General features: G+C 44.9%; 1 protein-coding gene across 6 annotated transcripts in view; it reads left to right on the top strand.

The window, feature by feature from the left end:
* Positions 1-27,500, top strand: part of ABR (ABR activator of RhoGEF and GTPase) — a 551,973-nt gene that overhangs the window by 263,166 nt on the left and 261,307 nt on the right. Inside the window, exon 1 of one of the 6 annotated variants that reach the window (XM_075335220.1) lies at positions 13,273-13,813. The exons of the other annotated variants lie outside the window; for them this stretch is intronic. Coding sequence (XP_075191335.1) covers positions 13,646-13,813 — 168 coding nt within the window. The 5' untranslated portion in view covers positions 13,273-13,645. Of the gene's footprint in view, positions 1-13,272; positions 13,814-27,500 lie in introns of those variants that run through there. 6 annotated transcript variants of the gene reach the window in all.

Below are 27,500 nucleotides of genomic sequence, written 5' to 3'. Positions count from 1 at the left end.
TTTACCTTGGTTACGAGCCTCCACAGTTGTAAGAAGCCGGCTCCCAGTCTGGCACGTTTAGTTCCCCTCACTCCCGATCACATGACTCCAATGCCCGCCCCTAAACATCCAGTGACAGGATCCTGCAAAGTAACACATGCGTTTGCATGCGTTTTTTGCTGTAAAAGCAGGATCCGCTTTTGCAGCAAAAAAACGTTCAGGACGCATGTTAAAAAGACGTAGTGTGAAAGCAGCCTTAGATGCAACTAGAAAAAGGCTGCTATAGTTTTGTGCTTTCTTTACATTGAATGATCGTAATTTCTTGGGCTGACAGAAGACTTACCCATTTTTTTTTTTGTTAAAGGAAATCTGTCACCAAGTTTTTGCTCCCCTATCTGAGAGCAGCATAATGTAGAGACCCTGATTCCAGCCATGTCACTGAGCTGTTTGCAGTCATTTTGATAAAATCAATGTTTTCTCTGCTGCAGATTTAGCAGTTATACAGAGCTCATGAATATGCTGGACTACATGCAGCACGTCAAGTAGTCGTCTAATGATAATCTCCTGCTGATTAATCAGTGATTTTGTCAAAACTACACTAAGCAGCTCAGTAAGTGACACATCGCTGGAATCAGGATCTCTGCCCCTACATTATGCTGCTCTCAGATCAGGTAGCAAAAACATAATGACAGATTCCCTTTAATGAAAGTGCTGCGAGCAACAAAAAAGGGAAAAAAAAAATCACATATTTCTGTTCAGATCTGATGGGCACCATAATTTGACATTCTTTTTAAACCGCCATAGAGAGAACAATATATTCCCGGAGTGCTGTAAAAAAGGACCCTGATGAAACTCTTGTCGTCAACCTAGAAAGTGATTCATCAGCTTTTAGCCGGTGCAGCACACGGCCAAACACGCTTGTGTCCACGAGGACCTCGGCTGCTCTCGCACCTCATTATTTTCTTTTCGAGCTGTGTGGGTTCTTTATTTTTCCGCATAGCTGTGAGCTGATGGAAAGGCAGAAAACCCAGTGATGAGTGAGGCTGAGCGCATGCTGAAAATGTAAGAGACACGGAGTTAAGAACTAAAGTAGGTGTGATGGCAAAAAATAAGAAACAAACTGCGTAACTCTTGTGGATTTCGTCATCTGCATTGCAAAACCCCAAAACTGCAGCACTTCACAGGGAGACCTACTGCAAAATCCAGAAGTAACATGTTCATTTTGTGACTGATTTATCTATGGTGGAAACTTGCCCAAATCCACCCTGAGGATCGTGCTACAGTTGCACCCTGAGAGTATTATGGCTTAGGCTTTGTTCACACTAGAAAAAGGATTTTTCTCAAGAAATTTCGAGAGTCTGAAAGATTAGCGCACTTGCGGTCAAAAACCGCGCCCAAAACTGCATGCGGTTTTACTGCGGTTTTGTGCGCTTTTGATGTGGTTTTGGTGCGTTTTTTCCCCAGGTTGGTCCCTGCGGGTTTTTTTACCATTTTCTATGGCAAAACCCGCAGGTACCTGCAGAAAAGAAGTGACATGCTCATTATTTTTCTCAAGAAATTCTGCAGAAAGAATGTTCTTGAGAAAAAAAGGCAGTTTGCGCACATCTATTTTTTTTTTTTTTCATAGGTTTTGCTGGGGAATGTCTGCAGAAAGGTTACAACCTTTTTGTGCAGAACGTTCTGCAGCAAAACCACAAAAAAAACGCGGGTAAAACCGCATTGTGTGAACAAGACCTTAGTTTGTTTTCTCAACTTCCTTCAATTGTGGCTTCCCTTCAAGAGTCGGATCTCATTAGTTCCATATTGCCATTATAATGCCCCTGAACAATCCGAGTAGGCATAATGGCCAGCTATAAGTAGCCCAGCTATAAGTAGCCCAGCTCATACGCTTCTTTCAGTTTTCTATCAGAAAGGATGAAGGATCCTTTTAGAAAAGCCTTCTTGTTCTCTGTTCCTATTTGAGCAGAGCTATGGACGAGGTGTTGCGATCCCCTTTCCTGTAGAAAGACTTTTTCTTTTAACATGAAAGGTATAGATAGCACTTGCTGGATTTACCAGTACAGTATTCAGAATAAAGGGTCAACATGTAAAACTTTTGCCATGTTTTGTTTCTAGGATACTTTACTTTTACTGAATAAAAACACTCTTGTATACATTCAATGACCACTTCACTTGACCATTCAATGACCAATCACTTCACTTAAAGGGGTACCCTGTGGAAATAAAAAAAAAAAAAATTGTGCTGTCCCTGCCCTCATACACTATGGATCTGAGCTGGCCGCTGCAGTTCTAGTATCTTTAGGTCATTTGTAAATCAGTAAAATAGCTGTTCTTTACCCCCTCATATGGGATATTGCGTGTTAGACCAGTGTAAAGCTCCGTGCTGCAGCAGAGAAGAGGGGGGCGTAGCGGTGACGTGGTCGCCAGTTCCATGCTCTTCCCGCCTGCCAGCCTCCTGACACTTGTTTCTATCCAGTCTTCGAACAGGGGACGTGGCGGGGGCATGACTGGTAGAGTATGGAGCCGACACCTATGCCCCCTGTTCTCTGCTGCAGCACGGAGCTTTAGGCCATGTTCGCACGTTGCATGTTTTCTTGCGTTTTGGTTGCATTATAAACTGCACTGTGTGAATGACAAAATGCATGCGTTTTGCTTCCAAACCAATGTCTGAGAAGTCAAAATTTCCATGCGCACGTTGCTTTTTTTTTTTTAAACTGTTTTATTTGACAAATATTTACCAAAATTGTTGCGTAAAAAAGCAGCATGTCACTTCTTTAGGCAGCTTTCACACATCCGTTTTTTGCAGTGCGGCTCAATCCGGCTCAAAAACCTATGCAACGGATGCGGCGAAAAAAACGGATCCGTTGCATAAGTTTTTCCCATGCGGCCCATCCGTTTGTTGATGGATGCGGCTTGATACTGAGCATGCGCAGTGCAAAAAACTGCATCCGGCGTCCATAGGCATGCATTGTGAATTGCCGGCGCGATGCGTTTTTTTCGCTGCACAAAAAAACGTGCCAGGCAACGTTCCATCTGGCAGCCGCATGGGCTAAATATGCCGCATCTGGCAAAAACCAGACGCAACGCAAGGCCATCTGGCACAATACGGCGCTAATGCAAGTCTATGCAGAAAAAACGCAACCGGCAGCAAAAAAAAACGGTTGCTTTTCTTCTGCAAAGCGCCGTATTGTGCCGCTCAGCAAAAACCGGATGTGTGAAAGCAGCCTTATTGTGTTTTGGTTGCATTTTCCAGCCATTGAAATGAATGGGGTGTGTCAAAACACAACCAAAATGTTTAGCTGTCACTTGCACTGCGTTTTGGTTGCATTTTGCATCCGTCCTTGTCAACAAAAACGCAGGTCTCTCTCTCTCTCCCCACCTCCCCTCTCTCCCTCCTTCATACTCAACAATCACCAGCACTGCACGGCTGTCACACTGCTCCTGCGGCTTCTCCTGCTTCTGAAAGTGTCGGCTGCTCATTAGGCTCATCTCATATTCACTGCTTCCCCCGCCCACCGGAGCCTATGATTGGTTGCATTCAGATTCGCCCACACACTGGGTGACAGCTGTCTCACTGCATCCAATCACAGTCGCCGGTGGGCAAGTCTATATCGTGCAGTAAAATAAATGATTTTAAAAAATGACGTGCGGTATCCCCCCCCCACCCCCCAATTGATATCCTGCCAAGATAAAGCCTCACAGCTTCTGGCTGGTATTCTCAGACTGGGGAGGCCTATCGTTTTTAGGCTGCCCCCAAGCCTAAAAATATCAGCCAGCAGCCGCCCGGAATTGCCGCATCCATTAAATGCGGCAGTCCCGGGACCTTACCCGGCTCATACCGATTACTCTGCTGCGGTGGCAATCGGGGTGATAAGGAGTTAGTGGCATCCCATAGCTGCCAATAAGTCCTAGGTTAATCATGGCAGGTGTCTGAGATACCCCCCCCCCCATGATTAATCTGTAAGTGAAAGTAAATAAACACATACACTCAAAAAGTCCATTATTTGGAATAAAAAACATAAAAACACCCTCTTTCAAAACTTTAATAACCCCCAAACACCCTTCCAGGTCTGATGTAATCCGTACGAGGTCCCGCGACTCTTCTAGCTTTGCTACGTTGAAAGCTCATAACGAGCGGCCATAGACCACGACCGCTCACTGTGCGCTCCACGCAGCAACTGAAGTGAGTCGCGCTATCAGCAGTGACGTCACTCGGTTACTCGTGGCCGCAGCTGGAGTCCTCCACCTGTGACAGCAAATCACCTCAGTGATTGAAGTGAGCCGCGCGATCAGTGGGACGTCACTCAGGGGATTTGCGGTCACAGTTGAGTCATGTGACCGCAAATCAGGCTGCAACACAGAGACAGGGCTGCGCCATGAGAATGAACTCGGGTGAAACTCTGATGTCACAGCTGCGGGCCCCGCACTACTACCTGTGTCGCAGCAGTGACGTCAGAGGGTCACCCGAGTTCATTCTCATCGCATGGCTGTCTGCTGTCAGTGGGTAGCCATGCTATCTATCTTTCTATCTATTTTTTTTATTTATCCCTCTATGTATTCTACCTATCAAATCCTGTAATATTTTATTTCTCTTTTAAAAACTCACTGTCCGAAGAGTCTGCCAGAGGGTGCATTTTTGTTGTCAAACCTGAACGCAGTGTGTGGACATAGCCTTACACTGGTCTGTAATGTAACATCCCATATGGGGGGGGTGAGAAGCAGCTACTCTTTTATTGATTTACAAGTAAGATACTAAAACTGCAGTGGCCAGCTGAGATCCATAGTGTATGGGACAGTACGAAAAAAATGTATCTCACCGGAGTACCGGTTTAAGACACATACTCTCCATTGATTATGGGAATTACCAGTACCCTTAAAATATCTGTTAAATCACATATCTCACATTTCCAAATTGTTGGGCCATGAAAAGCCTCACGTAATGTTACATACGGTCAGACACAACAGGTCACACACTTCATATTCACATTCACACCCCCCATTGTGCTCCATCCCCCATGCTGGGGCCGCCGGGAGCGGGTCCGAGCGTGGCAACGTGTGCCGGGGGCGGGGCTGAGCGGGCGAGGCGTCAGCGTATGCCGGCTCCCTGCACGTGTACCGGGAGCCGGTGTACGCTGGTAACCATGATACACATCGGGTAACTAAGGGAAGCACTTCCTATAGTTACGCGATGTGTATCATGGTTATCAGCGTACATCAGCTCCGTCACGATCCCAGCATCGCAGGAAGGTTATGTCCGCCGGGGGCGAGGCAGAGTGTGCCAACTTGTGGCGGGGGCGAGGCGTCAGCGTATGCCAGCTCCCTGCACATGTGTACCGGTAGCCGGTGTACGCTGGAGCGGGCGATGCGTGCGGAGGGCCGGGGCGAGCGGCTAATCCATGCGGGGGGCGCGCGGCCAGGCCGAGGCGAGTGGCCAATCCGTGGGAGTGGGGGGGGTGGGTGCGGGTTCAGGCCGAGCCCAGCGGCCAATCTGACAGTTGTCACTCTAACGACACTGTCACGGTGCACAATTTTGGAGCAAGACAGACAGAATAAGGCAATTATATATATAGATAATGTGTGTAAGCTCAGTGATCTATGGAGAATTAGGTCATGTGTTACATTGCCACCCAGCATCCTTCACTTCTTTTACCCTATGCCCCCTATATCCCCTCGCCCATCATCTTATATTCGTGTTTCTCAGGGCCTCCTTTCTCCTTTAGCTAGATGAACGATGGACTGAAGTATTGTAGAAAAATCAATACCTACTGCCATAACCTTACAGGGTGTATACATATTCTCCGCCTCACGGGTTCCAATCGTCCTTTGCACAGCAAGGTTTCCTCGTATAATTTCAGCTTAATAGATAGAAATTGTTACAGGGGATGCAGTTATAACTTATGGGAAGTGTAAGTAACAAGAATCAGACCTAATACCATGCCGGTAATTCACAATACATTACCAGGAAAATATCACATTAACCTGGACTGAAATGTCTTGTAATAGGAATCCTAGCGGCCATGATATCTTAATGGCTTTACATTCTGCTCATAAATATCCGTTGGCGGAGATAAGGTGCATTACTCTGCCTGAGTATTGGGAACGAGCTACTAAACAACGGCTTCTACGCAGACGATTGTGGACATTTAACAACCGTTGGTTTGCTGGTGTTAATGCACTCGGTCTGTGTGCAAATGGTTCATTTACTATAGCCGGGAATGAAAATTACAGCAGTTGTTCGTTTAACAGTTTTCTTCTCAGCTACACTAATTGAGTTAAATTGGCATATGCTACGGCTGTTGACAGATGAGTGACTGCCACACCTATGACTTCACATCATAGGAAGCATATAGGAACGGCTGAGCTTCTGTATTTAAAGGGAATCTGTCCCAGGTTTTTGCCACCTAATCTGAGAGCAGCAGAATGTAGACACAGAGATCCTGATTCCAGTGATGTGTCACTTACTGAGCTGCTTAGGCTACTTTCACACCTCCGGTTTTTGCAATGCGGCACACTCCGGCACTTTGCAGGAAAATCGCAACCGTTTTTTTTTGCTGCCGGTTGCGATTTTCCTGCATAGACTTTAATTAGTGCCGCATTGTGCCGCATGGCCTTGCGTTCCATCCGGTTTTTACCGCATGCGGCAGATTTAGCCGATGCGGAGGCCGGATGGAACGTTGCCTGGCACGTTTTTTCGTGTGGCAAAAAAAACCGCATCGCGCCGCATTCGGCCGATGCGGCGCATTTTTCAATGCATGCCTATGGCGGCCGGATGCGGCGCGATGCGGCAATAACCGCATCCGGCCGCCGCATGTGGTTTTTGCCACTGCGCATGCTCAGTAGCATGCCGCAAGCGGCAAAAACCGGACGGGCCGCAAAGGAAAAACTTATGCAAAGGATGCGGTGTTTTCACCGCATCCGTTGCATAGCTTCCACAGCCGGATTGAGCCGCAGAGCTCAAGCCGGATGTGTGAAAGTAGCCTTAGTGTAGTTTTGATTGGAACAGTGTCTGGAGGCTGTGGTGGCTGCTGCACGCAATGTTGATCATAAACCGATCAAGCAACTGACAGAATTTATGGATGGTAGGCTGTTGAGTGTCACCATAAAGAAAGGTGGATATATTGGTCACTAATTTTTTGGGGGGTTTGTTTTTGCATGTCAGAGATGTTTATTTCTAAATTTTGTGCAGTTATATTGGTTTACCTGGTGAAAAAAAACAAGTGAAATGGGAATATATTTGGTTTTGGCACAGTGGCTCAGTGGTTAGCACTGCAGTCTTGCAGCGCTGGGGTCCTGGGTTCAAATCCCACCAAGGACAACATCTGCAAGGATTTTGTATGTTCTCCCCGTGTTTGCGTGGGTTTCCTCTGGGTGCTCCGGTTTCCTCCCACACTCCAAAGACATACAGATAGGGACTCTAGATTGTGAGCCCCAATGGGGACAGTGTTGCCAATCCATGTAAAGCGCTGTGGAATTAATAGCGCTATATAAATGAATAAAATTATTATTATTATTAAGTTGCCTAATAACTCTGCACAGTAATAGTTACCTGCACAAACCGATATCCTCCGAAGATAGCCAAATCTAAAAAAAAAAAACACTCCAACTTCCAAAAATATTAAGCTTTGAGATTTATGAGTCTTTTGGGTTGATTGAGAACATAGTTGTTGATCATAAATAAAAAAAAAATCCTCTAAAATACAACTTGCCTAATAATTCTGCACACAGTGTATTTTCAACAGACCTAATCATATGCCTTGGCTAGTTTCCCTTTCCCCTATTGAAATAGTCAACTCCTGTGAATGCACATATTAAAGATAACCTGTTGACACAAATTTGTAATGTAAATTAGAGATGGCTGTAATGGCGCTGTGATACTGATTACATTGATACTTTGGTAAATAAATCTACTTTGAGGTTCTTCTTTAATCACTATTTGAAGTTTTCTGAATTAGATTTGTGTGCACAGTAGTCTGACTGTGCACTGGATCTTCTCCTCCCTGTCTATGATTCCCCGACCCCTTCGCCCGCCTCCAGTCTATGAATGACAGGTCACTGCTGAGATTTCAAACCATTAAACCATTGGCTAAGCCCTCTGATATTGGTTCCATGTGTACGCTGCATTTTTTTGCCCCTTTTTTAGTGCAGTTTTCATGCCAAAATTGGTATGTCTTTCCTTCCCCCAGCAAACTCTACAAGAATTCTGAAATGCTGTGTGCGCACATTTTTTTTTTTTGCAGTTTTGGGCTGACAAAAAAAACAAACTGCAGCATGTCAAGTTTTTGTCTGTTTTTGTCGTGTCTTTTATCACTTTGAGCTATTGGTTTCACTAAAAAAACACATAGGGCAAAAACGCACCAAAAACACATGCTTTTTCTTTATGCGTTTTTTGGCCAAAAGGTGCAGTTTTGTTAACTCTTCTGCAGCGTGCGCATGGAGCTAGATTGTTTGTGACATGTTGTAGTTGATCTATTTGTAGCAAACTCTTACGCATGTTATACGCCTTCACTACACAACACATTTGCTCTGTGGTTTTTCTTTTGTTTTAGGTGTGAAAAGCTTTTTTTAAATGTTCATTGTACAGTAATTAAGCCACTTCTAATAAACCTGAAACAATTAAAATGTTTTTTATTCTAATGCTTTTTTTTTTATAAAGATGTTCAGTAACGATTTGAAATTGTATAGAACTATATTTTTCTGCAGGCGTCCACAGTGATATTCAAATTGCAATTTGCTCGGATTATTGAGTTTTTGGTGCATTATTCTGATGCAGATTTTATGTATATCGTATACCTGCGGTTTTGTGATCTCCTACTGTAATCACCGGCATTAGAGGATCCGGACAGCGTGCAGTGCGCAAGCTAATAGAATTCAGAAGTCTGCAGTCACTCAGAGCAGACTTTCGTCACAAACTTTATTCCTAACATAAATAAAAACATAGTAACCCTTAACTTGACTGACATCACAATACTTTATTAACAAAGCCATGTATCACATAACCTTATAAGTTATGGATTGTTACATGTGTAGAGTGTCATAACTAATAAAAGCACACGAATATGTCATTAGAACCATCAGCAGTACTGTGATAAATCACCTGAACCACCATCAGTACAGAAACAAATTACCAGAAGTACAGAAACATATCACCTGAACCACCATCAGTACAGAAACAAATTACCAGAAGTACAGAAACATATCACCTGAACCACCATCAGTACAGAAACAAATTACCAGAAGTACAGAAACATATCACCTGAACCACTATCAGTACAGAAGCAAATTACAAGAAGTACAGAAACATATCACTTGAACCACCATCCGTACAGAAACAAATTACAAGTAGTACAGAAATGCGTCACGTGAACCACCATAAGTACACAGTACATCAATTGTAATGTCAAATCAGACCCATATACATTTGTATCACATGAACCTAGAAGTCCTAGTATGTCCTTTAACAATGGAAAGGAGATACTGGAAGATGTTATCAGTCATCATAAAACCATATAGGGACCATAGTATTGATGAGAATTGGTCGATATCACAAGCATTTACATCCAGGTACCTTACAGATTACTTTGTCTCTGATCAAAGTCATTCTTTTTCTGTTCTTCATCTTGTCCAGACACCATGACTTTTCACGTTGCTTCTTTAGACTTCCATCTTCTCCGATTGTCTGCAACACATCCTGACACAATGCCCTTTACATTAGCGATTATAATACCCTATGCTGTATAAATAAGCCTATATAAATGGTTGCTCCTTACTGTGTTCCCTTTTCAAAATATAACCCACACACTGTCACTCTTATGGTACATGACCTCCACATTGCCCTCTCCTTTCCATACTGACCTCTCACACTGTATCCTCCTCTATACTGCCCAGTCTCTATACTGTGACCGGTCATCACACTTCACATCCTCTGTGTACTGTTCTCTCCTGGCTGTCAGCCCATGCTACTCACTTTCTATACCGCACACTACCCAGTCTCTATTCTTTGCCCCCTCACACTGTTCTCCACCCATACTGTCTCTACATGCTATTCCCCTCTAAAGGCTCTTAACACATTTCCTCCTCCCACATCCTGTCTCCTCTAACATGCTTCCCTGCCAACCATAATGTCTCCTCACATATTTAGCCTTTTGCATGCCATACTGTCTCCCCACACATACTACCCCCATCCACCACCCACCCCATACCGTGTCACACCCATCCCATCTCCCTCTCCCCCATGTTGTGTACGCATACATCCCACTCCTACGGTTTCCTCATACATGTTCCCCTCTTGCTCCCCATACAGTGTCTACACCCATCCCCTCAATTGATATCCCCGTCTCCTCGATCTATCAGCACTCATTTCGCTCCTCACTCCCCACTGTGTCTTCAAATTTCCTAAAAGGCGTAAGTTCAATTGCTCGCTGGGAGCCGGCGTGCTGCACCATTTTTGAGCCACCTGTCAACTTGACAGCTGGCTCGGAGAAGGACCGAATCCTAGTCCGGGTGGAGGCAAAATTTTTCCACCAGGGAGACACCTCGGGATGCAGCATCAGGAAACCCAATGGTTTCACCCAGCTGGCAGTGCCCCGGGGCAAATGCCCTCTTGCCACCCCTCCTCCCGAACCTGCTGGTGCTATTTTAGACTTTAACTACAAAAAAAGTAAATGAAAAACTTAATGTGGAATTCCAATCAAAGGCCGGTTTTACAACCTGATATCAATGGTCCAAGTACGGAACACAATGGCTGGACCGGCGGCATGTGTCCTAGTAGCATAATTGATGCCTGTGAGGTTGTGGAGTACTTGGACCATAAATGTGTCACATGAGACTGGATATCGGGGTCCCATACACTATAGATTGGCCCAATTACCCTTTATTGCCCCGAACATTTCCAGGACAACTGTCCAGGAAGAGTCATGAGCCTCCATACACTTTAGATCTGACCGAGCCCGTTGATATCGGCGGGTTCAGCCAACACTAGTTTAGATGGTTTCTGTGACGTGTTGTGGTTAATTTATTTGTAGCAAACTCTTACACATACTGTATTACATGACTTCGCAGCACTACACATTTACTTTGGGGTTTTCCTTTTGCTTTAGGTGTGAAATTTATTTATTTTTTTCAAAAATGTTCATTGTACAGTTTTCGATCCATCCATTTTATTCAGCTTTTTTCTGCATCGTTAATTTGCAGGAACCCTGGAATTCCGCACTTGGAAGTATTATTGTGGTTTTTGATGCATTTTTTTAGGACCCCTATAAAAGCCAATAGGTAAAAAAAAACGCAGCAGGAAATCGGCTTCTTTTAAAGCACACCGGTCAGACGTATTCATGAAATCACGTCTACGTTGGTTGAACTGTTAAACACAATTTTCTGCAGGAAAAAAATGCAGCATGTATGCTTTGTGGGAACATGGCATAAAGGTTTCGACGCTCGTAGACTGGAGTCGCATGTTGTGGACGCGTTGTCTTCTTTTTAGTTGCACTCGTGGCCAGTACGCACCCATTGCATTGTGTGAACGCAGTCTTTAAATTATCTGTGGTGGAACATTCATGTATATAATGGTCATTTGTGCTGGTGTTTCTGACAGTGAAATTCGCCACAAATCAATTAAAAATGTGCACGTGCAGTGGATGTGGACAGTACATTCAATGTGTGGGATTCTGTAAATTATCTTTCACAATGATTCTGCCATGTCTGAACGCAGCTGAACGCTAGAGGAGGGGCGGTGAGAATGGGACGTCGCTTGGGCTTTGAAAACTGGTGACTTTTGTGGGGTGGAAAAATGAAGAGGTGATATTAAAGGGAACCGTACAGCTGATACAGCCCGCCCCTTCAGCCATGTAAATTTACCTTCGAAATTCCTGCAGCGTTTCGGAGAAACCCCCCCCCCCCAGCTTAATAGCCACCGGGGAACGAGACACATGGGTCGGACAGGTCCTTTACTAACCGCTCCAAAGATTAGACTCAGAATCTGTTGGATCAGGGACTTATTCCTTCATCCTCTGCTATATTATGCTATATTATATATATATATATATATATATATGTATGTATGTATGTATGTATGTATGTATGTATGTGTGTGTGTGTGTGTGTGTGTGTGTGTGTGTGTGTGTGTGTGTATATAATAATATATATATATATATAATATATATATATATATATATATATATATATATATATATATATATATATATATATATAATATATATATATATATAAATATATAATGTGTATGTATGTGTATGTATGTGTGTGTGTGTGTGTGTGTATATATATATATATATAATATATATATATATATATATATATATATATATATATGACTGCATTAATATCAGAAAAAGACAGATGATAGTATTTTAATAATTTATATAGCATAATTGCCTTCTCTGTTTAGTTTATGTACAGAAATTCTGATGCCACCTTTGCTGTGACTCCTGTTTGCTTCATTATGTACCTGCTGCTGTTATGCATGGTGCTGCTGCCACTGCTGGTACGCGTGGTGGTGGTGCTGCTGCCGCCGGCGGTACGCGTGGTGGTGCTGCTGCCGCCGGCGGTACGCGTGGTGGTGGTGCTGCTGCCGTCGGCGGTACGCGTGGTGGTGGTGCTGCTGCTGCCGGCGGTACGCGTGGTGGTGCTGTTGCCACGCGTGGTGTTGGTGCTGCTGCTGGCGATATGCATGGTGGTGCTGCTGCTGGCGGTATGCGTGGTGGTGGTGCTGCTGCTGCCGCCGGCGGTATGCGTGGTGGTGGTGCTGCTGCTGCCGGCGGTATGTGTGGTGGTGCTGCTGCCGCCAGCGGTATGCGTGGTGGTGCTGCTGCTGCCGGCGGTATGCGTGGTGGTACTGCTGCTGCCCACGGTATGCGTGGTGGTGTTGCCGCCACCGCCGGTACACTTGGTAGTGGTACTACTGCCACCGCCGGTACGCTTGGTGGTGGTGCTGCTAATGCCGCCAGTCCGCTTGGTGGTACTGCTGCTGCCGCCGCTGGTACGCTTGGTGGTGGTGGTGCTGATGCCACCAGTACGCTTAGTGGTGCTGCCCCCGCCGGTACGATTGGTGGTATTGCTGCTGTCGCCACCGGTGCGCTTGTTGATGCTCCTACTGCCGCCGCTGTTACCTGTTGCTGCCATTACACATGGTGCAGCAGGACATCTTTCCATTTCCCTAGCACTCGTCTATGGGAAGTCAGGGGTTACTGTGAGACTGGTGAAGAAACAGCTGCCCCGCCTGTGAAGGCCTGCCCAACACGACAGGCTTCCTGTGTGCTCAGACGCCAGTTCAAACACAGCAGGGAAAGTTCAATGAGCAAGACAGCCGATATCTCCAGAAGAGCCTGGGCAGCGTGAGAGCAGCTCTGCTGCTGGGGAGGGCTAACCAAAGGAGGCGAGGGAGCATGAAAAAGAAGGAAGAAGTGTTTGAGGAAGTGGCAGAAATTCCCCAGATCCCCCTCCTTTCATCTTGCTGAATGGTAGAAGTGAAATTTCAGCAGCGTTGGGACACTACAAGAACAGACATAAGATGATGACGAATAGGTCCAGGGGGGCCATGGCTGTTTGACGGTGGGGTTCACTCTCTGCGGTAAAGAAGATGTGCAGCAGACAAGCATGACACGTACTGTACCCGCCTGTCTTATTGGCTTGGAAAAGTTGGGCATAGGACCTTATGGAGAACAATCTACCAGCTGTCGTACCAGCAATGGAGGAGGAAGAGGAGGTAATAAGGTTCCTTGACCGTGTTCTTGAGGATGAAGATGTTTTTTATTTTGAGGATGGTGAATGCCAGACCCCTACCAGTCCTGATGGGCCAACTGCCTTCCCACAAACTCCAAAGGTACGTCTCAGACCTCGAGTCAGGGGTGCGCTATGCCACCTGGTAGAAGGATTTATACGATTAATCCTTGGATGTTTGTTCATAACTTTCTATATAACTTTTTTACGACTCTTACTGTTCTGGGTAATGAAATTGGGAATAGTTAGCCCTTTGGATTGTGACAGATTGTAGTATATCAGTGTATGGGGCAGGTGGTAGTATATCAGTGTATGGGGCAGGTGGTAGTATGCCAGGGTATGGGGCAGGTGGTAGTATGCCAGGGTATGGGGCAGGTGGTAGTATGCCAGGGTATGGGGCAAGTGGTAGTATATCAGGGTATGGGGCAGGGGGTAGTATATCAGTGTATGGGGCAGGTGGTAGTATATCAGTGTATGGGGCAGGTGGTAGTATATCAGTGTATGGGGCAGGTGGTAGTATATCAGTGTATGGGGCAGGTGGTAGTATGCCAGGGTATGGGGCAGGTGGTAGTATGCCAGGGTATGGGGCAAGTGGTAGTATATCAGGGTATGGGGCAGGGGGTAGTAGATCAGTGTATGGGGCAGGTGGTAGTATATCAGTGTATGGGGCAGGTGGTAGTATATCAGTGTATGGGGCAGGTGGTAGTATGCCAGGGTATGGGGCAGGTGGTAGTATGCCAGGGTATGGGGCAAGTGGTAGTATATCAGGGTATGGGGCAGGGGGTAGTAGATCAGTGTATGGGGCAGGCGGTAGTATATCGGTGTATGGGGCAGGCGATAGTAGATCAGTGTATGGGGCAAGGGGTAGTAGATCGGTGTATGGGGCAGGGGGTAGTAGATCGGTGTATGGGGCAGGGGGTAGTAGATCAGTGTATGGGGCAGGGGGTAGTATATCGGTGTATGGGACAGGGGGTAGTAGATCAGTGTATGGGGCATGGGGTAGTAGATCGGTGTATGGGGCAGGGGGTAGTAGATCGGTGTATGGGGCAGGGGGTAGTAGATCAGTGTATGGGGCAGGGGGTAGTAGATCAGTGTATGGGGCAGGGGGTAGTAGATCAGTGTATGGGGCAGGGGGTAGTAGATCAGTCTATGGGGCAGGGGGTAGTAGATCGGTGTATGGGGCAGGGGGTAGTAGATCAGTGTATGGGGCAGGGGGTAGTAGATCAGTGTATGGGGCAGGGGGTAGTATATCAGTGTATGGGGCAGGGGGTAGTAGATCAGTGTATGGGGCAGACTTTGCTCCTGCGCTGTCGGGATAAGCTGGATTACCTGAACGTCTCACCAAGTGACACCTTGGGCAGCGTACCCGTCACACCTTACACCAGGTGAGGAGGAGGAGGAGGGAAGTGTCAGCTCTCCATACCAGTGTGACTGTGGACAAGCAGGGTAATCTCACAGTGGGTGGAGATCATGTGTATGATGCCAAGATAAGTAATTACCCAGAAAACGTCAGTGTACTCGAGATACCATTTTATCGTCATACTTTACTTTGCCCTTTAAACTTCTTTTTTTTTTTTCTTTTCTAAAGATTAGAAAGATTTATAAGATCACTTTGAGGTCAGGATTTTGTTATTCACGAGAAGTTATGAGCATAAACCGCATTGTACTAAGGCTGTGTGCACACAGTGCGTTTTTTATGCATTGTGTTATTGCAGTTTTGTCATAAAGCAAATCCTGAAGCCAGCAAAGTCCATGAGAATCCTGAAGTGTTGTGCACACGAGTTTTATTTCCTTGCAGATTTGGTGCAGAAAATAATCTGCAGCATGTCCATTCTTTAATCGTTTTTTGCACTTTTTTTTTTTCCTGGAAAGAAATGCAGAAATGCTGTAAAGTTCTGCAACCAAATACTCAACGTGTGCACACAGACTTATCAGAAGTATATTAGAGGCCCGAAGGCCTCATGTACACAGCCCAGTACGGCAGAAAACTAAGTCTACCTGTTGGTCCGCGATGTGGCACTTTATTGTCCCCTAAAAGCAATGGGGCCCGTAAGAGGTTACGGATATTTGGAGGGAAATCCGGTTCACGGAATTCAGTCGTACATATTATTAATACAAATACATTCATCACCTTTCCCAGGGAAAGTATGATCGGACCCCCCCCCGATCATGAGATCAGGGGGCACCAAAGTCACCTATGGAAATAGACCCATAGAGGTAAATTTATCCACACTGGGGTTTAATACGACACTCGTTATCCACAGCGGAGATGCTCCAAGTTCATTAGGGACAAACGCCGCACAATAAATGTAACACATCTTTCAGAGGAGACAGAAAATGCCATCCGGTCATGGACTAGATCCATCTCTTCCAGAATTTAAACATCTTTTTTTGGTATTAAAAGAAAAAAAACAGTTGGCCACACCCCCTTTAGCTATGCTCCGCCTTCTTTAAAAAAAAAGTTGTAATAAAGACTTGCGACTTTTTAACACCAGTTTTATAGCATAAAATGTTGAATCAATTGGCCCCATAGTGTGCAAGCAGGTCCACAATGCGGCTCAAACGGGTATTTGTGACCATTTTGTGATTAGTGGGGGTCAGCAGTTGGCTCTTAAGGGGGCTTTACACGCTGCAACATTGCTAGTGATTGCTAGCGATGTCGCAAGCGATAGCACTTGTCCCCGTCGTTCGTGCGACATGTGGTGAGCGCTGCCGTAGCGAACAATATCGCTACGGCAGCGGCACACGCACATACTTGTTCAACGACGTCGCTGTGTTCGCCGAACAATTCCTCCTTCAAGGGGGAGGTGCGTTTGGCATCATAGCGACGTCACTAAGCGGCCGCCCAATAGCAGAGGAGGGGCGGAGATGAGCGGCCGGAACATACCGCCCACCTCCTTCCTTCCTCCTTTCCGATGGACGCAGGTAAGGAGATGTTCGTCGTTCCTGCGGTGTCACACACAGCGATGTGTGCTGCCTCAGGAATGACGAACAACCAGCGGAATGAAACACCAACGACATTATGATTTGGAGCGACGTGTCAACGATCAACGATTTTTGCAGTTTTTGTGCTCGTTGATCGTCGCTCCTAGCTGTCACGCTGCGGTGTCGCTACCGGCGCCTGATGTGCGTCACTAACACCGTGACCCCGATGATATATCGTTAGCGATGTCGCAGCGTGTAAAGCACCCTTTACGCAAGAAATGAATGTAGTGGGAAACCCCACTGAACATGGACGTATGGAGCAGACAAATGCACTGGAAATCTGCAGCAAAGTAAAATAGAATACAAGGTGGTGCAATGGCTGCAAATGATAAAATAGTGGGTACATGCCGTTTTCGGTGCGTTATTGGTGTGTTTTTTTGCAAGTGCACTAATCTTTCAGACTCTCAAGAAATTTCTTGAGAAAAATCCTTTTTCTAGTGTGAACAGAGCCTGAGCGTGGCTTTGGGAAACTGGTATATTTTTTATAGCATTGCTCAGATTGTAAGTCTCTGTGCCCACGTGTGTGCGCTCTGCACCGCAGCGTTTTGTCACTGCATGTGCGTTTCAGAGCGCAGCTGTAAAGCTCCATTCTGAAACTTTGGTGACTGCAGAATTCGTGCTCTCTGGATGCTGCCTTTCCTATAGACAGAATGGAGAGCGCACGAAAGAAGTGACATGCTGCTTTTTAGAACGCAGCGATTTGGCAGCATGAAAATTCGCTGCGTTCTAATACTCCACGTGGGCATGGATTATGCACAATCTTCATAGATTGTGCAGGGGACGCAGGACGCATGCAGTTACGCTGCAGTGCAGATCGCAGCATAAATGCATGCAAATACGCACACGTGGGCACAGAGCCTAAGTCTGTGTGCACATTGAGTATTTGGTTGCAGAAATTTCGGCACCATTTCTGTATTTCTTGGCAGGAAAAACGTAGCTTAAAAAAATGCATTTTTGACACATTTTTCCATGTTTTTTTTTTTCATTGCTTTCATACGCAGGGCAAAAACGCTGAAAGAATGGACATGCTGCAGATGATTTTCTGCACCAAATCTGCACAAGGAAAAAAACTCCACATGTGCATGAGACTTCAGGTTTCTCATTGACTTTGCTGAAATCTGACAAAACTGCAAAAATGTGATAAAAAATGCACTGTGTGCACAAATCTGATTCCTGATTGGATCTGGGATGTATCTTGCTATTTTTTATCATATCCATTCATAATTTACCAACGTATCTTTGATTGCGCATTTGCTGTTACCCTTACCATCTGCACATTAATATCCTGTGGTTGTAGATGCCTTTATATTTAGCTGTTGGCGTGGTCCAAGTGTAAGTAGTTGTCGGCTCCAGCGTCCATCACTGCTCAGACGGATGCATTATTAATCATGTCTGGTAATACAGTGATCTCAGTGCAGCCGTCAGCGTATGAATGGGCTGCTACAATGAAATCATTCTTGTTTTGGTATTGTCGGCAGTGAGGCCGTTTATATGACGTCCCCAGCTCTTCCTGTCCACACCATGTGACTTCCACTTTCCGGTCAGTTTAGCTCATCTCGTCACTGCAGTACTAAGCTATGTATTACCCAGGGGTCATCAGATGAGCGTTTCCTATACACGCCCCATCCTATATTAGACACAAACCCTCACTGCACAATATTGGCTGGCCTTGTGTCAGAAGTGGCAGTACATTGTAGACTTTTATTCTCTATATTCCATACTGGCAGATCTATCTGCATTGTTTGGATCTGAAAATAGAATTTTCATTTATTTTTTAGTCTTTTTGCAATATGAATGTACAAAGACGGAATTCACTTCCAATACAGAATCTTCCTTTCCAAGGAAGACACATAGGACGCTGCTATGTAGATACATCACATGGAAATCTCGTGCTCCAGTGTACGGACGCCATGATGAGCTGACTGTTAGTGTTTCAGCATACCCATGGTCAGTCCTAGAGGCAGGGCCGCCACCAGGCAGGGACAAAAAGGACTGTACTCCGGGGCCCCAACAGAAGGGGGGGGGGGCCTTCACACTTCATTTATTGGCTTGTGTGTGAGGTGTGGAGGCGGAGCTGGGGTGGAGTCTCAAGGGGGCCCCCAAAATTATGCCAGTCAGGGGCCCTGAAATCTCTAGTGGCAGCCCCGCTAGAGGTGGATCTCTGTGTCTTAGCGCTGCTGAATGCTCGGCTCATCTTGGCTGTACCATCTGTTACACATGAGGGGTTTCTAGAAATGATAGATATACTTTAAGAAGTTTGTTAATGACTATAGTTTGGAAAATAGTGCACACGTGGATTAGAAAATTTGGATTAAAAAGTTCACACAACCTTAAATTGGTTGCCCATTACTTTTATATTGATGGCCTATCCTTAGGATAGGTAATCAATGTCTGATCTGCCGGGGTCCGACACCCATGACCCCCACCAATCAGCTGTTCTCTGTCGCGGCAGGTGGCAGCCAAAAATGCTCCGCTCTGGTGCTGCTCTGGCTTCTGATAGTGGCCGTGGCCAGTTACTGCACATCCACCTGCTATGGATCTGAATGGGAGGTGGATGTGCAGTACCCAGCCAAGGCCACTATTAGAAGACGGAGCAGCACCAGAGTTGAGCATTTCCAGCTACCTGCTGCTGCCGCCTCCGGGACCGAGAACAGCTAATCGGCAGGGTTGCAGGGTGTTGGACCCCGGCCAATCAGATATTGATGACCTATCATAAGATAGCCCATCAATATAAAAGTAGTGGGCAACCAATGTAAGAGGGAATCTGTCACCAGGATTTTGCCACCTAATCTGATAGCTGCATAACCTAGGGGCAGAGATCCTGATTCCAACGATGTGTCACTTACTGGGCTCCTTAGTGTAGTTTTGATAAAATCACTGATTAATCAGGAGATTATCATTACAGGACTACACTGCGTGCTGTCAGGTTGTCCAGCATATTCATGAGATCTGTACAACTGCTAGATCTGCAGCAGAGAAAACATTGATTTTATCAAAATGACAGCAAACAGCTCAATGAGTGACATCACTGGAATCAGGATCTCTGTCTCTACCTTATGCTGCTCTCAGTTAGGGGAGCAAAAACCTGGTGACATATTCCCTTTAAAGGGATGCGGTGAGTTTTCAGAACAATTCCCCCCCACACGCAAACTGTTTCTATAGTCATGTTGCTTGCTCTCTGACAGATAGTAATTGTTTTAATGCACATGGGAATGTGGCTTAAATGCTGCGGATGCCTCAAAGCACTTCAAGTATCTGCCTTCCCGGCTGTCTTCTCAGTCCAGCCCCACTTTACTCTGCTTGACTGACATCTCACTGACAGAGAAATCAAGCCAGTAAGTTGTCACTCAAGCAGAAGAAGGTGGGGCTAGGCGTCAAATAAAATTTGGGAAGTCCTCTGATCCCTCCCAGAAAACATAAGCCTAATTTACATATGAATTATAACAGGATTTTTAATAAAGAGAACCTGTCAATGATTTTGTAATGTAAAGACATTGATGTAATGGCGCTGTAATACTGAATAAATTGATACCTTGGGTGAAGAAATCAGCTTGGTTATTCTTCTTTAATCAAGATTTCAAGCTTTCTGATAATTAGATTTCGGTGCACAGGGGCCGGGCTGTGTACTGGGTCTTCTCCTCCCTGTCTGTGATTCCCCGATCCCTCTTCCTGCCTCCGTTCTGTGAACGACCTTCCTCCGTTCTGTGAACGACCTTCCTCCGTTCTGTGAACGACCTTCCTCCGTTCTGTGAACGACCTTCCTCCGTTCTGTGAACGACCTGCCTCCGTTCTGTGAACGACCTGCCTCCGTTCTGTGAACGACCTGCCTCCGTTCTGTGAACGACCTGCCTCCGTTCTGTGAACGACCTGCCTCCGTTCTGTGAACGACCTGCCTCCGTTCTGTGAACGACCTGCCTCCGTTCTGTGAACGACCTGCCTCCGTTCTGTGAACGACCTGCCTCCTCTGTTTGAAATCTCAGCAGTGACCTGTCATTCACACACCGGAGGCAGGTGGAGGGGGTCGGATCCAAACCAACAGCAGTACTGTTGGGTCAATGCCTTTCCACAGGTCTTATATGTGAAAGTGTAAGTACAGTGTAAGGAGAACACTTCCAGATTACTGCACTCTAAAGCCTGTTCCTCTTAATGGGAATCTGTTATCTGGTTTTTGCTACTCCAATTTGAGAGCAGCTTGATGTTGGGGCAGAGACCCTGATTCCAGAGATGTCACTTACCGTATCTAGGCTGCTTGTGGCAGTTTTGATACCACTGTGTTTTTTGTCTGCAGATTCAGCAGCTCTCTGAATGCTGAGCTCTGTATAACCCACCCACACCACTGATTGGCAGCTTTTTATTTACACTGTGCATAGGCAAAAATCTACTAATATGGTTTATACAAGGCTCATGAATATGGAAGACTACATGGCAGTAGGTTTACTAGTCCTCTAGTGATAATCTCCCACCAATAAAATGTTTTGTTTTGTTTTTTTAAATAATATAATAAAGTATTATGATTATTATTTTGATTATAATTATTTAATGTTTTAATTTATTTATTTATTTATTTTAAAGCTACAGCAAGCAGCCCAGTAAGTGACACACCACTGGAGTCAGGAACTCTGCCTCTACATTATGCTTCTCTAAGATTCGATGGCAAAAATCTGGTGACAGATCCTCTTTAAGTAGTGTATCCCTAACTCCCAGGGTGTGAGATCGGAGTTTTTCACCTCATTTAGATTGATAGTGACAAGAAAAGGAGGCGGAATTCAGGGTCCATTACCCAACTGCGGCCACTGCTGTTTTATTTAGTATTGTATCTACGCTGGTATTGTAAGATACTGTATGTGATACTGGTATTTGAACTTGGTATTACGCTGAGGCCTATGGATTTGTGCCGCTACGTGCAATACTCACACTCCAAAGCATTTGGACCCCTGCGGCCTCGGGGATCGCCTCTTTTCACAGCGGGCTACAATATGGTACATTTTTAGAGAAATACAATGTGGGGATGATGAAACCTTTTGCGCTTTTACTTCCTGCCTTTGTGCAGATAGCTGGGAACTGGCTAGACAACTCTTCATTTGTGGGCTGCACTTTTTCTACTTCACTTTTTCCAAAAGTGACAATTTTTTTAAAATAAATAAACCCGCCATTATTTAGAAAAACCAGCTGAGTTCCACTTTATCTTCCTAAATATGCTAAATTTATATTTCTCTGTATTTATGAATGTGATCGAAGACATTCACCTACTTTGGGGCTTCTGAGAAGTCTGAATGCCGGGATGCACCATTTTACAATTGTGCGGTGCCGTAGTACACTTGTGTGCCTTAGGTCATCACAGCGGTTATACTATCAGGGAAGCCAATAAAAAAATCTATTGAAATCTGTATAAACTCTCATAACATGTAGAATTAACTTTATATGGCCTTTATACTAAAAGTGAAACCTCAAAGGCAAACGTTGGTCAGTACCAAATACCAATATGCACAACCTGCGGACTTGTCTGTATATTGCACCCTGGATATTCGAGGGTCGCTATAGATGGACTTCACACTCTGGTCGGACTGCTGGAACAAGTCCTTCAGAGAGTATTTTTTTTTTTTTTATAATCCTTCAGGTATTTCAACGTTATATGTTTTGGGACTTTTCCTGTCTGAGTGTCTCTGCTCCCAACCTTCTATCCAGAAAGCGGAATTGCTGAGCAGCAGTTGAAAGCACCTTCTAAAGGAGCATAAACTTGGCCTTGAAACCACACTACAACATAATGTTTGGGAATTATTTTGCAATGCCTGCAGGATAATTAAATAAAGTTTAGGTACTCTTTAATGGCTGTAGGTGACTTCGGTGATGAAAATTCTCAAATTGGCTTTTGCTTACAGCGCACCTAAATCACAAAACTACGGTAGTTTTCCTTTCTTGAGAAGCATCGGAGACTTTGGCCTCTGCATTGCGGTTTGTGAGTTTTTCTGTCTTCATTTCATCTTCTATCTTTTTAGGTATAGGGCTTATTGCGACCATTTTTCCAATTGATCTGATAGCTGGATGTGCAAAGATTCACAATTCTGCCCTTTTTTTGAGCGCGGTTGTTGAGGCATACCGTTATGTCAGGTATGAAGCCACCAAACTGCACACTGGTCACTACAGTTTTGCAAGGTAACTGTACAATCCTAGTGAAAATGTCCAACCAGCTCAGCTTTAGTAATATTAACTCATAACAATATTAGTAATAATAACAGTGCTCAACTCCCCCATGCTGGCCTGTGAGGCGAAGTGGAGGCCTGATCTATCCATGTGATCCGTCAACAGTCACTCTCATCTGATCAGTCCAAAAAACCTTTAAAAAAAACTTATCAATTAAAGCTCATGGAACTACAATTTCTTAGATAGACAATCCCTCTAACGCCTTTTTTAACACATCCGTGCAAAACACACACGTTTTGCACAGTCTGTGGTATAGGTGCTTATTTGTATTCGTGTGTGTGTGTTCAGCGTGTGCTATCTGTGAGAGCACACTGGGACAGCATGAACTTCTATACTCACCTGTCCCTGCCACTGCTGTCTCCAGCACTGCTGCTGCTTCAGGGTCTGGGGTGCAGTGAATATTCATGAGGATAATGAGCGGGCCCAGAAGCAAGTGACAGCAGCGCTGGAGATAGCAGGGCTGGAGACAGGTGAGTATAGAAAATCCTTTTATTTCAAACACACGTGTTTTCTCACTGATGTCACACGGATCACTTCAGTGTGTGGTCCATTTGACACCCGTGCTGCCGGAGAAAAACGGACATGTCTATGTGCGGATCACAAGGTCACGCGTATGCTCCACACGGACACTCGTCTGTGAGAAAACATGGATATGTGCGCAGAACCATTTTAATGGGTCTGCGTATGTCCGTGTCTCTGGTATGTATGACAATGGCGTCATGTGTACCGGAATCGTGTACGTGTGACAGGGGCCTAATAGGATGGGCGCCAGTGCTGGTATTCATCACTTTAGCGTTGGCTTTTGTAACGAATGTTGGTTCAGAATGTTTTTTAATTTTTCAATATTTTTTCCTTTATCCCTCTATTAAGTGCTCCTTTTTACACAGAATTGTTTGGAGTATTTCTGATAATTCTCTTTGCATTGTCACCCTGCTGTCAAACATTTCGACTTTTTTTTTTATAGAAAGCCGTGCAACCCTCCATAATCTTCTCATTGAGCTGCCAACACAAACAATGGCCGTTCTGTTTGCGCCACTTGCCTTCGTCACTTTTTACATGGCTCCTCCAAACTTTCCGCTTCTGTCCTGGACAGGTAGGAAACCACAGTGATGACTGTACAGAACAGTGGATCCTTTATACTCCGGCTCCCTCCATGCCCTTGTTGTAGCTCACTTTCCGGGATGCTGCCAGTAATTCTGTCCTCCGCAGCCGCTTCATGAACCACTCATTTGAATGTTTGTACATGCAATTCAAATTCCCCAACTATGGCCTAAAAATAACCCCGGCTGGCAGTGCCCCCGCCTGGCAGTGCCCCCGCCTGGAAGATGGGTTTTGCATCCAGTTCATTTGATTTAGAGATGGGGTCTGGAAAATGATAGTCTTACACCAAACGATTGCTATTGTGCTGTGCCTGTAGCATCCATTATACCACATCTGGCGATGGCTACGTGACTGTACGACAGACAAGTTACTAAACAAAGAGCCATCACTCCCCCATCTATAATAAGAGCTCTTCAGATTGTCCTCATTCATCTACGGTGCCCAGAAATGAGTATATTGCACAGGCTACACTTTGCTTTTCATTGGATTTCAAATGGAGACTTTGATCTTTGTGACACTGAATTGATTTCTGTAGGCGATGCGGCGATTATAGGGAACAAAGCCGAATATTGCACATTTGTGGCATTTAATTAGACACATTATTCACATTGCCTCCAGCTCATGTTTTGCACGGATAGAACAGATAAGGATCCGGGTACACCGCTGTCATTGCTCATGGAAGGAGCTGCACCATATCTGTGTATGATCCTGTACCATATCTGTGTATGATCCTGTATCATATCTGTGTGTGTGATCCTTTACTGTACCATATCTGTGTATGATCCTGACCTGTACCATATCTGTATGATCCTGTACCATATCTGTATGATCCTGTACCATATCTGTATGATCCTGTACCATATCTGTGTGATCCTGTACCATATCTGTGTATGATCCTGTACCATATCTGTGTATGATCCTGTACCGTATCTGTGTATGATCCTGTACCGTATCTGTGTATGATCCTGTACCGTATCTGTGTATGATCCTGTACCATATCTGTATGATCCTGTACCATATCTGTATGATCCTGTACCATATCTGTATGATCCTGTGCCATATCTGTATGATCCTGTACCATATCTGTATGATCCTGTACCATATCTGTATGATCCTGTGCCATATTTGTGTATGATCCTGACCTGTACCATATGTGTATGATCCTGTACCATATCTGTATGATCCTGTATCATATCTGTGTATTATCCTGTATCATATCTGTGTATTATCCTGTACCATATCTGTGTATGATCCTGTACCAGATCTGTGTATGATCCTGTACCAGATCTGTGTATGATCCTGTACCAGATCTGTGTATGATCCTGTATCATATCTGTGTGTGATCCTTTACTGTACCATATCTGTGTATGATCCTGACCTGTACCATATCTGTATGATCCTGTGCCATATTTGTGTATGATCCTGACCTGTACCATATGTGTATGATCCTGTACCATATCTGTATGATCCTGTGCCATATTTGTGTATGATCCTGACCTGTACCATATGTGTATGATCCTGTACCATATCTGTATGATCCTGTGCCATATTTGTGTATGATCCTGACCTGTACCATATGTGTATGATCCTGTACCATATCTGTATGATCCTGTACCATATCTGTGTATAATCCTGTCTTCTCCACATACACTATTTCTTATGCTGAAAAGGAACAGTTCCTTCACACATTATATAACATGGCTGTAGCAAACCATAAGTGCCAGGACCAAGTCTCTGATCTTCCCATATTATCTGTGTTGTCAAATTGTGAAAGCGGAGTGGCAGATGGAGAGATAAATATATAGCAATCCAGATGTTGGACCAGTGGAAATCTGTGACCTTAGTCTTGGGGCTCCTTCAGATTTCAGTTTTTCTTATGACTGATATTCATGTTTATCACGGAGGAAGCTCGCATCTATCATAATGTATGGGGTAGTTTACAAATCCAATCACCCCCCCCCCCCCCCCCGACAAAGGGGTTCACAAAAAAGTATAGAGACCTGTAAAAAAAAAAAACCAGGCAGTTCTCGGATGCCATCAGTGTGCTGTCCGTTCTTCACAGGCTATTTGATATGAGACACGAGAAAAAAGATGAATCTTGGACAAACTCTGAAAGTAAAAACTGACCCACTGAACGCTGATTAAAGTCTGACCATTTTGTTGCAAGAAAAATCACTGACTTCTGAGTAATGGATTACTGTGGATAGATGAGTACAATAGGATCTTACCCTGGTCGCTCACCTTGTGTGGTTTTGTGACACCCAAACAGTCATACCGGCGTAGTGCAGCTGCCGCACTTTACACGTGCCCTAAGGCCAAATGAGAGGTACTGGAACCAGAATAACACCATGGAAGAAGAACGGCGCTGCTGCAGACAAATGTAGACCGGATAATGTGTGAGGGCTGGTTTATTTCTACGCGCTTTGAAATGAAACCACACTTCTTCAGGAAATCCACCAATTCAAGTGGGGTTTCACTTCCAAACGCGTAGAAATAAAGCACCTCTCACACATTATCCGGTGTATTAGATCTACATTTGTCTGCAGCAGCACAGTAGTTCTTCCATGGTTTTCTTCTGGTTCCAGTACCTCTTGATTTCTGAAAAAGGCAGACTTAGGGTACGGTTCCACTTGCGTATGACTCGTGCGAGTCTCGTGTTGGTATCACTCGGCACGGCCGCACATTTTCCTGACGGGCAGGTCGGCTGCATGTATTTCTATGCATCTGAGGCACTCGGGCCCGGAGAGCGTCAGGCCGTGCCGGGTGATACCGATGTGAGACTTGCATGAGTTATACGCAAGTGTAACTCAGGCCTTAGAAGACAGCTTGGGCTTGGAAGATGGCTTGGGCTAACCATTTTAACTTTTATTTTCTTTTCTCTTTATTTGATAAATTAATAGTACACATGAAAATAATAAACATTATAATTAGTGATGAGAGCGCACTACCATGCTTCAGTGCTCGGTAGTGGTAACGAGCAGTTGGATGCTTGGATGGTCTTGACTAGAGTACTGACTATATGATGTAAGTCAGTGGTGTACTCAAATATTTTTCCTAAAAATCTTTCGGAAAAATGCTCAATTGACTTCCATTATACTCAGGTACTCCGGTCGTGTTCTTCTGAGCGTCCTACTTCTTGTTACCAGTACCGAGCACCTGAACATGGTACTGCTCGCTCACCACTAATGTTAATGTATCTCTTATCAGAACAATACCCTTCTTTCTCCAGGATTAATCTTTTATTTTCAATATTCTGAATTCACGTGTAGCATGATGATTGAATGGGTGAATGTTTTGGCAAAAGGTAATCTGCTGTCAGTTGTTGTGTTTTTTGTTCTTTTGTGATCTTCACACATTCCCTGTTCTTGGCTACATTTGTATACACTTTTATGTCCCGTTAATAAAGGACCCGTGGTGTATGTGGCAGGTTTCTTGCTCACATGTTCCCATCCTGAGTGTGAGACGTGTCTATGTCCTGACTTGTTACTGGAGGACGAATGCTT

This window comes from Anomaloglossus baeobatrachus, chromosome 2 (assembly GCF_048569485.1).
Source record: "Anomaloglossus baeobatrachus isolate aAnoBae1 chromosome 2, aAnoBae1.hap1, whole genome shotgun sequence".
Lineage (NCBI taxonomy): Eukaryota > Metazoa > Chordata > Amphibia > Anura > Aromobatidae > Anomaloglossus > Anomaloglossus baeobatrachus.
This window is presented reverse-complemented; position numbering and strand designations above follow the sequence as displayed.